We start from the raw sequence: 11,310 nt of genomic DNA, 5'->3' as shown, positions 1-11,310 counted from the left end.
CAATGAAACAACAAAAGTGAGATGTCACTCCTGCTTTACTTATGATTGTATTGATGTTGAAAGTCTAAAATATGGAGGTTAAGCTACAAATATCACATAAAGTTAAAACTGACGATCCCGAAAACAAGGTCAAGGTCATATGATATATGCCAGCCTGACAGATATGTATACCTTGCAATTATTCAATACACCAAATAAAGTCGCCCTTTTGCTCATAGTACATGTATCTAAGAAACTGACCAAATTGCAAAATCTTATTGACCATAGAGATATTGAATGAGGCAAAGGTAAACCTGCCAGTTAGACACAGAGGAGAATCCGAGATTATTATTTTTAAAGGATCTTTATTAAAATTATGTGAAATTGTGAAGATAAAACCCTGAGAGAAGGAAAATCTTTTTGTTTGAAATTGCAAGCTAAAAAGTTATATAGATAAAAAGAAACATGATATTTAGTTTTTTAAGGCGATTACAAAAGGGGAGGGGGGGCATTGGATTCGCCACTGAAAATAAACACCTCATTCAAAACACAAAATAAAGCAGCTCTATTGCTTGAAGTATTTGAAAAATAGACCAAACCATAAAAACAAAACAGTGTCCAATGAAACATGAGAATAAGGTCAAGGTCAGATGAAACCTGCAGTCAGACATGTAGACCTTACAATCATCCCATACCCAAAATATAGTTGATCCATTGCTTCTAGTATCTGAGATGCACACTTGTTTAAATTAACTAAATCATGTTCACTGATTTGAGAAATGAGGTCATGGCTAGGTGAACTCTGTCTGATAAAAATATAGACCTTGCAAGGAACCCATATAATAAACATAGTTATCATATTGCACATAGATAACTGAGAATTTCAAAAATAACAACAAAATAACAGTAATCTTTTTTTGAAGCAGTCACTGAAATATGAACATGAAGTCAAGGACAATAGACATAAGACAAATGACAATCCAATAACAAAATTCTTTGACTTTTGTGGCAGACAAGACTCACAAAATCTCTGCTATGTCAGGGGTGTAAAAAAATAAACTATCTTCTAAAGATGAGACATTGTATTAAATGTTTCTTTGAACATGATATTTAAAGAAATGCAGCTCTCTGAATTTTACGTTTACTAATGTTTTACACAATATTTTTCTTTCTTTTCCCTATGTTTGCTTTTTTTTCATAAGTCACTTCCCATCTTTTCACTTTGTCACTTGTCAGAAAGTAATATATATTCTTTATGCATCCTTCATCAAAAGGATTAAAATCATAGTCGAAATATTTGAGGTATGTAATTCTCTCCCTTGATACCATTTCCCATGTAGTCAATCCTTTTATCATTAAGTAACTATGGAAACAGAATAAACCAATCACACTCATTCCTCCAAACACTAGCACAAACATGTCTATCAACAATACTATATTAGAATTAAACCATTCTTTCCATGTTAACTGGTACTTAAACGATGACCTACAAACAACAATACTATATTAGAATTAAACCATTCTTTCCATGTTAACTGGTACTTATACGATGACCTGCAAGATAGAAAACAATATGTAAAACCTTTGTCTAGAAGTCTGCAGAACATTTAAACATTTTGAAGTACCCTAAGTGATATAGTGATATAGTGATGAAATCTCTTTTCTAGTGCTTACTAGAGTTAGTGCATCATGCATGTGCATAACAGTTATAAAAAGTCTTTTATTTTTCTGATGGTCAAAGTCCCATGACATTGGAAAGACATACATTTAGCATTTTTTTTTTTAATAAGGACCAATACAGAAAACAGAAAATAAAAAAATAAGAGAGGTTCTTCTGTCAATCCAGACAACAATTTTTAAAAGTTTTAAGGAAATTAATCTAGGCATATCCTGGATGCAAGATATGTGAAAAATGCTTTGAACTTTAGTGGGTAGTTGTCTTATTGGAAATCATACCACATCTCCTTATTTCTATATTAATTCAAACTGTTAAAGTTCCGTAACTCTATAACGACAAAGCATATTGACTATCTGGTTGTGTACTATAGACTATAAGCCATTTGCTATCTGGTTGTGTACTATAGACTATAAGCCATTTGCTATCTGGTTGTGTACTATAGACTATAAGCCATTTGCTATCTGGTTGTGTACTATAGACTATAAGTCATTTGCTATCTGGTTGTGTACTATAGACTATAAGCCATTTGCTATCTGGTTGTGTACTTTAGACTATAAGCCATTTGCTATCTGGTTGTGTACTATAGACTATAAGCCATTTGCTATCTGGTTGTGTACTATAGACTATAAGCCATTTGCTATCTGGTTGTGTACTATAGACTATAAGCCATTTGCTATCTGGTTGTGTACTATAGACTATAAGCCATTTGCTATCTGGTTGTGTACTATAGACTATAAGCCATTTGCTATCTGGTTGTGTACTATAGACTATAAGCCATTTGCTATCTGGTTGTGTACTATAGACTATAAGCCATTTGCTATCTGGTTGTGTACTGTAGACTATAAGCCATTTGCTATCTGGTTGTGTACTATAGACTATAAGCCATTTGCTATCTGGTTGTGTACTATAGACTATAAGCCATTTGCTATCTGGTTGTGTACTATAGACTATAAGCCATTTGCTATCTGGTTGTGTACTATAGACTATAAGCCATTTGCTATCTGGTTGTGTACTATAGACTATAAGCCATTTGCTATCTGGTTGTGTACTATAGACTATAAGCCATTTGCTATCTGGTTGTGTACTATAGACTATAAGCCATTTGCTATCTGGTTGTAGTTGTGATATGGTTGACTAACAAAAGTCTTAAAAATATCAATATTAACAATAGGCTATAAATAAAACATATATAAACATTAATAATTTACTTCTGCTTCTGGCACAAGCAACTAGAGATATTAAAAAAAATCCATTATTTGTAAATTGGTAGACCTGTCATGATGTTCCTATGATAAGTTTAGCTGAATATGTTAAAAATCAGTAAAATAAAAAACACAAAAAATTGTGAGCAAATTGTACCTTTATGCATCTCTTATGAGACATTTTACCTTTACCTTAAATGGCATTTTAAACACATTTACATACCATGTAATCAGAAATGTCCAAAGGATAAGTATACAAGTAACTGCTAGAAATAACCAGAAATATTTATGATTCCTTTCTCCAACACAAGTCTCTAACCACGGACAGTGATGATCATACCGTCTCACACATTTCTTACAGTCTTCACAATGCTTACTCCTCATTGGTTGCTAAAATCACAAATAGAAACAATCAGTTTGTAAGATATCTAAATGAGAGGATGTGGTATGATTGCCAATGTGACAACTTTCACAGTTCTAGGTAAGGGGTGGGTCAAGCACTCACGAACATGTTTAAAACTGCCACATTCTATATGTGACTGTCACAAGACATGACCCTTAAATTCAGTGGGCCTCTTTGCTTGCTGTCTGACATATTTGTTTTTTGTCTATTGTTTTGTCATAAATCATACATTTGTATTTTTAATTTGATGTGTTTTGACATTTTGTTATGCCAGTGCCTTTAATAACTGATTATAGAGTCATTATAGAGTATGGGTTTTTCTAATTGCTGAAGATAGTATGGTGGCTAATAGTTGCCTTAATCCATGCTATTTGAACTCTGTTGGATAGTTGTCCCACCGACCATCATACGGTTACCACATCTCCTTATTTTAAATTGTTAATTCTGGTTTATCATTTTCCCCCAAAATCATAAATTTAACAAATGTCTTCAGTCTTGTTTCAAAAATTTGTTATCAAAAAGAAATAATATTTCCCAAAACTGTACTAAAATAACTATAAAATCTTCAGTTTATACATGTACAAACATTTACTTTTAAATACCCAGAACATCATTATAAAGCACAAGTATGGTTACTTGGAATTTTAACATCATAAAACATGCAATCACATGAAAATCCCCTTCATAGCATAATACAAAAAAACTAATCTTTAAAGTTATAAGATATGAATCACAGCAAAGAAATGATACACATGAAATAACGATTTTAGAATCTTTATACGTTGATTTAAAATGTTTTACCTCCATTTCACAAAAATCACAGTATCTGTAAAGGCTTTCTTTATCTTTATTCATCATCTGTGCTTCTTCATCCTCTGATGAACTGTCTTCATATGCAATGTTGTTATTTCCTGATTTCTGGAGAAAAACAAATGTTTGGTACTTTTATCTGAAGTTTCAGGTTATTCATACTTAGATGTTTATTTTAGTAGTTGTTCGGTTAATGTATTTTCATCTGGAAGATGAGGATTCATGAATCCGGCAAAGTAAATTATTATAACAAGCACTTTTAGGCTATCTGGCAAAAGGGATCAGGACCATTTGGGTATGGTTTCTATTAAATAAATATGCATGTGCCTATCCATAATCAGAAACCTCAGACTACTCTGAGGTTGTCGCCACAATAGCCTTTTGTGCAGATGCAGAGTAAAACAATCAACAATCAATCCAGCCACTGAGGTCTTTCAAATTTGGAAAATACTGGCAGATTTTTTTTATTATAGTTGCTGTTTATTTATTCTCAACCTTTCTGACTGGAAAAATTTGAATTTGCAATATTGCATAGACAATACCTATCTGGTGTTAAAGACTGTATTACAACCAATAGATGGCACTTGTTGTTTGTTTGTTTGCTGTCACAATGACATAAACCCCATAACTGTTTTACTCATCTTACATAACTAAGGTCTAGCTATGGACACATCATTTAAGAACATAATAGTTGTTTGGGACTACAAATTACTAGTGAAATTTATTTTTGATGTTTTCCATGCAAAAGCTTGAGGGTAAAGATCAAACATTATTATTTTATATCCTTAATAGAAAGAATGTATGCTATATAGTGATTGTTTTTGTAATATCTTCATGTTTTATCACTTGGGGGAATGTAACTATTAATCAATCTTTGATACTCTATGCTCAATTCATTCAGTACATTTTACACTGAAAGTGATTTTGTATTTTGCAATATTGTTACTTAATTGATTGAAGAAATCTATCTATTGTTAAAAAAGACAAGATACTTGTATCTTGATTTCTATTTTGATGTGTTTTTGTGTATGGTTGGGTTGCTGTGTCATTGAAGCATTAGACTACATAAATTTGTATTCATATATACCCTTTAGGGTCAAAAAAGGCCTTTGCAAAAAGGTGGAAAAATTTATGTTTAAAAACAAGTATACAAAATTTTCATATAAATAGACCATTTTCATATTATCAACTTAAAAGGCGACTTTTGACTCAGGAATTTAAATTTTTTCGATAGGATATCTTCTCTGTGGTTGGACATTCTGGTACTGATCAGGCAAGCATGAGCAACGTAAATAAGTCAATATTTTAATTGGTACAATTTTGAGGAAGGTTTACTCTGTTTACTGCTTTCTATACATAACTTAATCATCAGAAAGTAGTAAACTTTCCCCCAAAATTGCACCTATTAGGGAATTGTTTTTACTTAATTAGGTCACTCATAATTGATGGAGTACCAGAAGGTCTTACCATAGATCTGGTAATCTGTTAAAAAAATATAAATTCTGGAGTCACAGTCGGTAATATGAAAATATACTATTGACTTTAAAGTCATAAGAAACGAGTGACCGGTGACAATGTTAATTCAATTCTTGAACCAATGCATACATATATTATAAACATAGTCTTCTGTGCACAATGTTATTATTTTTAAGGCATCCATTTCATTTAATCATAAAAAAAAAAAATTTAATTGGTCAGTGCTGTTGTGAAAGTACAGCTGCTAATTAATGGTTGTGTTTTTGAAGTCAAAGTTTGCCAATTGCCACCTTTGTAAACAATCAACAAAGATTTGATTTGATTTTTGGTGTTTTAACGCCACTTTTAAGCACCCCTTTTTGGCTATTTTGTGGTGGCTAGTTTTTATTGGTGGATAACGCAGGAGTGCCAGAAAAAAACCACTGACCTTGAAGAAAGAACTTTAAAAAAAAAATCAATTACAGAATTTTCTTCAGAAAAAAAGTATATGTACATAAGTTTTATAATAAATGCTAGCCATTTGGTTATAAAAACATATGCATCATTTTTTTTAGTTTGAAATTTCATACGATTTTAAGTAAAATATAGTATCCAGAAAAGTGGGGTAAAATTTCCCACTTATACTTCCTCCTTCTTTATACATAATTATCACCACTTTCTTATTTTACATTAATGATATCACATATATAAATCTATTAGATTTGATATACTGTAATCTTTTAATACATTTGTAGCAATAAGTCAATACCTTTTGTTTCTGTACATAACAAGGTTCTACAAAGCATGCTAGATAGTATAATACCAGGGAAAGTGTCAGAATCAAAACATAGCCAATACCATAAACTGGATCTTTAAATTCTACCAATGCTTCCTTCAGTGCTACAAAATAATTTTATATAAATTATTAAAATATTGCAGGACTCTAAATATTCAATTTACAAATAAAGAGAAGTTGAGTGCTATGGAATAAAGGCCATAGAAAGTTTAGAAATTACATGTATTCCAATCTTCAAATTCTGCAGTCAAGGCAGTCAGCATGTTACAAAACAAACATATACTGAACATAAAATCTGAGAACTTTTACCATGTTTACAGTTCATAGTCCAAGTCTGCTTGTAATCTAATTGCTTGATGTACAAATTCAATGTAAGAATGTCTTCATTTTTCAATCATGTGTTATCAAAATGTAACTACTTAAGGTTTCTTGACATGTTACTCAAATGTACATGTTGTAGTCATCTGTGGTCTTTTACACAGAAAACAGATATGGATTGCAGGATTATGTTATACTTTGCTGTACCCCGCTAGTTCTTAAAAATATCATACAAACCAGAATCTATAAAAAGCAATGATATTGGTACACCAAGAACTAATGCTGAGTGGAAAATCCTCACCACACATCCTACACCACAAGAACATCTGCAAGTCATCCTACATACTTTGAAACTGTCCTCTCAAATCTAGAAACAATAATTTGTTTACATACAGCCTCAATGGGGAATCCTAGAAATTATAATAAAAATTATATAGAGAAAAGTGTTATTATAACTCCATACTCGTATGAATATGTGCTTGACAGCAACAGAACAATGGTTGTTGTCTACATGCAATTAGTTTCCTTATGTTACAATATGGTGGCCACATTCTTGTATATTGGAATTTAATAAAAAGACAAATCTTTCCATTCTGTGTTTTTTCCGACGTAGTCAGTATAGTTTCGGTTTGTGCACTTTGAACTTAAGGACGCTTCACTATGGCAACAGACTACGTATGCTGGAAAATCCTTTCTGTGATTGGACAAAATGCTGTCATAGTGGGTGATTTGGTTGTGTTTGAAAAAACGTCTCGAAAATTATATCGTGATGGAAAGCAAGTGAAAAACAACACAGATTTATATTTTTATTAAAATAATTGTTTCTCCAATAACTCTTTGCATCCATGACAGCTGTTTATTCGGGACAATTATATAATTTTTAATGATAACTTTGTTGTACGAACGTAAACAGTAGTGAATGTATATTTGTTTCTTTTTATTTGCACTAGACTTTTTGACAAATAAAATTTTTAGGTGTCACCACAATATTCTTATATATAATTCTGCAAATATATTTTAGGCGTTAATAGGAAGAGTACAAACTTTGCAGTTTTGTCTGAATTAGGCCGTTTTCAACTTCACTATGATATAGTCAAACATGTTTTAGGATATTGGCATCGTTTAGAAAATATTGGCTCATCATTTCCCTTGTTAAAAGCTGCATATAATTGTTCTAAAAAGCTATTTGAAACAAAAAAAACTCTTGGTATGGATCAATTTATATTTTAAGGGAAAAAATGTCAGGCATAGAAAAACATATTCTTGAAAAATATTCAACATTTAAACTACACTGTGGCCAGATAGTTAAGGGATACTATACTGCATTGTGGAAAAAACAGCTAGATATACATAAAGATGGTAAACTACGAACTTATGTAACATTCAAGTGCAACTTCGGTTTTGAAAATTATTTGTCAATAATTCGACATTTTGAGCAAAGGAAATGTATTACTATATTAAGAATATCTGCTCACAAATTGCAAATTGAATCTGGTAGATACCAGGGTACTCTTCGACAAAACCGAATTTGTCTCAGGTGCACCTCAGGTGAGGTTGAGGATGAAGTTCATTTTTTATTTAAATGTGATACTCATTTATTAAAAAGAGAGGAATTGATGCAAAATATATTAAAATCATGTTCAAAATTTAAATATTGATAACAAATTAATTTGGATAATGAATAATGAGGATCCCAATGTACTATTTGCATTTTACAAATATATAGAAGATACTAAGAATTAAAGTACAACTTAATCTGCAATAACTAATTCACTATAACTCTTTAATATGAATTTGGATACCCTGTTAAGCCTGCACAGATCATAAGAAGAATTTCAAATTCTTTGGCACCGTCCCTTGATGATCTTTGCTGGCTGGACACAGAATCTATAATCTTAAAAATATGCTTTAAAAATATATTTTCAATAATTAAGGAGCTTGACTCATCTGCATAAAGTACAAGTAGGGACTCCCTTTAAGCACCGACTCTTGGTGCTTTCTGCAGATAAGTCATATTAAATATCCTTTATTAAATATACTTTGTTTTTTGCAGTATACCTCATAGTCAAATGTGGGAGTGCTTAATTGCTTTGTTTTTTATTGGGTTCTTTTTGTATTGTATTTTTTTTTATATTGACATTTCTCCGCACAAACTACTAATGCCTCATGTTTGTCTTTTTAAAGTGAAGATACACTTACCGGGTGCACTTGAGTCAATTTCAACATAGTATTCATTGAATAATAATACATTGCTACTATTTTGTTGAGTGTATTTTCTGTGGTATATTATTTTATTTTATTATTTTTATAACACTGTTATATATCTTTTATTATGTGTGTATTGCATATGTTAATGTTTATAATAATATTGTCTGTATCATATGCCCTCCTGGGTCCCTAATTTGGAAAATAAAAATATTCTTTTCTATTCTATTCTATATATTATTGCCTTAATATTACCAGACTTAGTAAAAAAATTCTTGTAGTTACATTCAGATGGAGATTTCATTAAAGAGGTCCTGCATCATTAAGCCATTATGCTTCTGAAGGGTTATCGAAATGATAGTTTTAAACATATACTCAAATTTAAATACGTCGGATATCTTTTTTAAAGATCGTTCTTGTTTTATAGATCTGTACAATGTATTCTCATCTTTTATAGGTCCTCTAATTTTATTTCCAGTTAAATACTTAAAAAAAAAGGTTAAAACTAAACCTCCACTTTGGACCCAAGATTCTGCAATACATGTATAGATTACTTAAACTTCCCACATGCTATAATTTTGATTCATATATTTAAATAACTATTAACACAGAGATACATGTATGTCATGTCTTGCCTGTTTGTTATTTTGCCAATGCAAATGTTAAAATTAAATAAGCAATCCTTCAATATGTAAATTATGCACAAAAAAAATAGAATAACCATGACTGAATTTGAAGGTACATAGCTAAACAATCTCCATGGCCATGAGATGTGCCAATGCTAATACAACTTCATACCAAATACCACTGAAATCTCATAAGCATGATAAGTTGTTCCCGTTAAACAAACTTAAACACAAACATTAACTTGTAAACTATGAAAAAGTCAATAAACCATAATGACTAAATGAGGGTCTGGGGTTGAACCCGTTACATTATCTTGATGGAAAATGCCAAAACATGTACATTTGCATCCCATTTATATCATTGATTTAACATTAGTGGTTAATCTTAAACTGACCTTGATCACAAAAATTATTTATGCAAACTAAGCAAAAGTTTCAAAGTCAATAGACCATGACAGAGGGGTGCAGGCCAAATAATCTCCATGAAAATGTGATATGTGGGTTTATGGCCTAGTAGTTCAGATCATTTACTACAGTGCTGAAGTCCCAGGTTTGATCCTGCCTCGGGGTGCTGGAATTTCAGTACTTTAAGTAGGGTGAATTTCAGCCTCCCACACACATCTCTGGTACCTAGACAGTAAAACAGAGATTAAACTAGAATGGGTACTTTGGGAGCCTCAGTTGACTTTGACATGTAGATCAATCTATAGATATCTGTTTGGTTTCTCTTTTCCTGCCATGAACATGATGAAACCCAGTGGTTCTCTGAGTTTTTAGGCTTACTCCACAATAATATTATAAACAGATTTCCATGTGTATCTTTTTACACTGCCTCTGTGTTGGGTTAGGGATTGTCCTGGTGGTGGGTTGTATAATATGATATGTAAGTTAGTGACACATCTCCGTTGACCCTGATAGGAAGTGTACACAGATTCCACTGTACCCTCGCAAGCAATCGAGGGTTTCTCCATTCACAGAGGAATCTTTGACTTTGTACATACATACAATGTACATATATACACTGATATGTACATGCCATTGCTTAATTTTACAATGTTACAGTAGAAAAATCAATAAAAAAAAAATCAGGAAAATTTCCCCAAAAATTTTCAGTGTACTAATCATGCTAATGAACTCAATCATTCAAAAAATGTTGTCGCTTTTTTTTATTCCTGCATATTCCCAGAACACAGAAATCTACTTCCTTCTTCCGGTCATGTTATCTTTAGACTTTGAGTAGTCTAGTAAAATATAGGAACTCAAGGAACACAGTACCAATATTTCATTTTTAATAATTCTTTGTCTTTGACAATGTTTGATAGGAATTAACGTTATCTGATGCATTGCCTTTCTTTGTTTACATTGAACATGACGTCATAACTTAAATTACTTCATAAGTAAAATCCCTAACAACAGAACCAAAATCGGAAACGTTATATGATCTTATATGGTATTTCCCTTTCTTTTTTAATTTTTTTAACAAATACAATGTTTTTCAGTTAAAAAAAAAAAATCATACAGATTTCGTCCCCATTCACAGGTAATGTCTGCCTCATATTATGTGTTTTAACCACTAGACTACCAACACACATTGATTGGCAGATACTAAAGGTAAGAAGTATTATGCTGTTATGTAGATTTTCAAAATTTATAAATTATGAAGCTGAAAGTCGATGTCCAAATTTGAAGTATAAACAGAGGTCTACAAAGGATTCATTGAATAAATAAAAAATATTCGATGTTCTGACCTTACCGATTTATTGTATACTCTTAAAAAGGTAAATAATTATGTTTTTGTCAGTTTTGAGTTGATCAACATTTTCGATCCGGAAGTAACA

General features: G+C 31.5%; 1 protein-coding gene across 1 annotated transcript; it reads right to left on the bottom strand.

Annotated features, from left to right (window-relative positions):
* Positions 1 to 880: 880 nt before the first annotated feature.
* On the bottom strand, positions 881 to 11,305 carry LOC134707250 (palmitoyltransferase ZDHHC12-B-like). The gene is made up of 6 exons (XM_063566854.1): positions 11,226 to 11,305; positions 6,879 to 7,051; positions 6,297 to 6,427; positions 4,064 to 4,180; positions 3,083 to 3,249; positions 881 to 1,465 (listed from the first exon to the last, which is right to left on the bottom strand). The coding sequence occupies exons 2-6, from the start codon at positions 6,976 to 6,978 to the stop codon at positions 1,132 to 1,134; spliced, it is 849 nt and encodes a 282-aa protein (XP_063422924.1). The 5' UTR covers positions 6,979 to 7,051; positions 11,226 to 11,305; the 3' UTR covers positions 881 to 1,131.
* Positions 11,306 to 11,310: the final 5 nt, after the last annotated feature.

The sequence above is a fragment of the Mytilus trossulus genome, chromosome 2 (genome assembly GCF_036588685.1).
Source record: "Mytilus trossulus isolate FHL-02 chromosome 2, PNRI_Mtr1.1.1.hap1, whole genome shotgun sequence".
Classification (NCBI taxonomy): Eukaryota; Metazoa; Mollusca; class Bivalvia; order Mytilida; family Mytilidae; genus Mytilus; species Mytilus trossulus.
This window is presented reverse-complemented; position numbering and strand designations above follow the sequence as displayed.

Bases quoted from the DNA above. Each gene is read 5' to 3' on its own strand.
- LOC134707250 (XM_063566854.1), bottom strand. From the start codon at position 6,978: ATGACTTGCAGATGTTCTTGTGGTGTAGGATGTGTGGTGAGGATTTTC. The intron at 3,250-4,063 runs GTAAAACATTTT...TTGTGATTTTAG, and splicing joins GTGATTTTTGTGAAATGGAG to CAACCAATGAGGAGTAAGCA. The intron at 1,466-3,082 runs GTATGTAAATGT...TGTTGTTTGTAG, and splicing joins TGGACATTTCTGATTACATG to GTCATCGTTTAAGTACCAGT.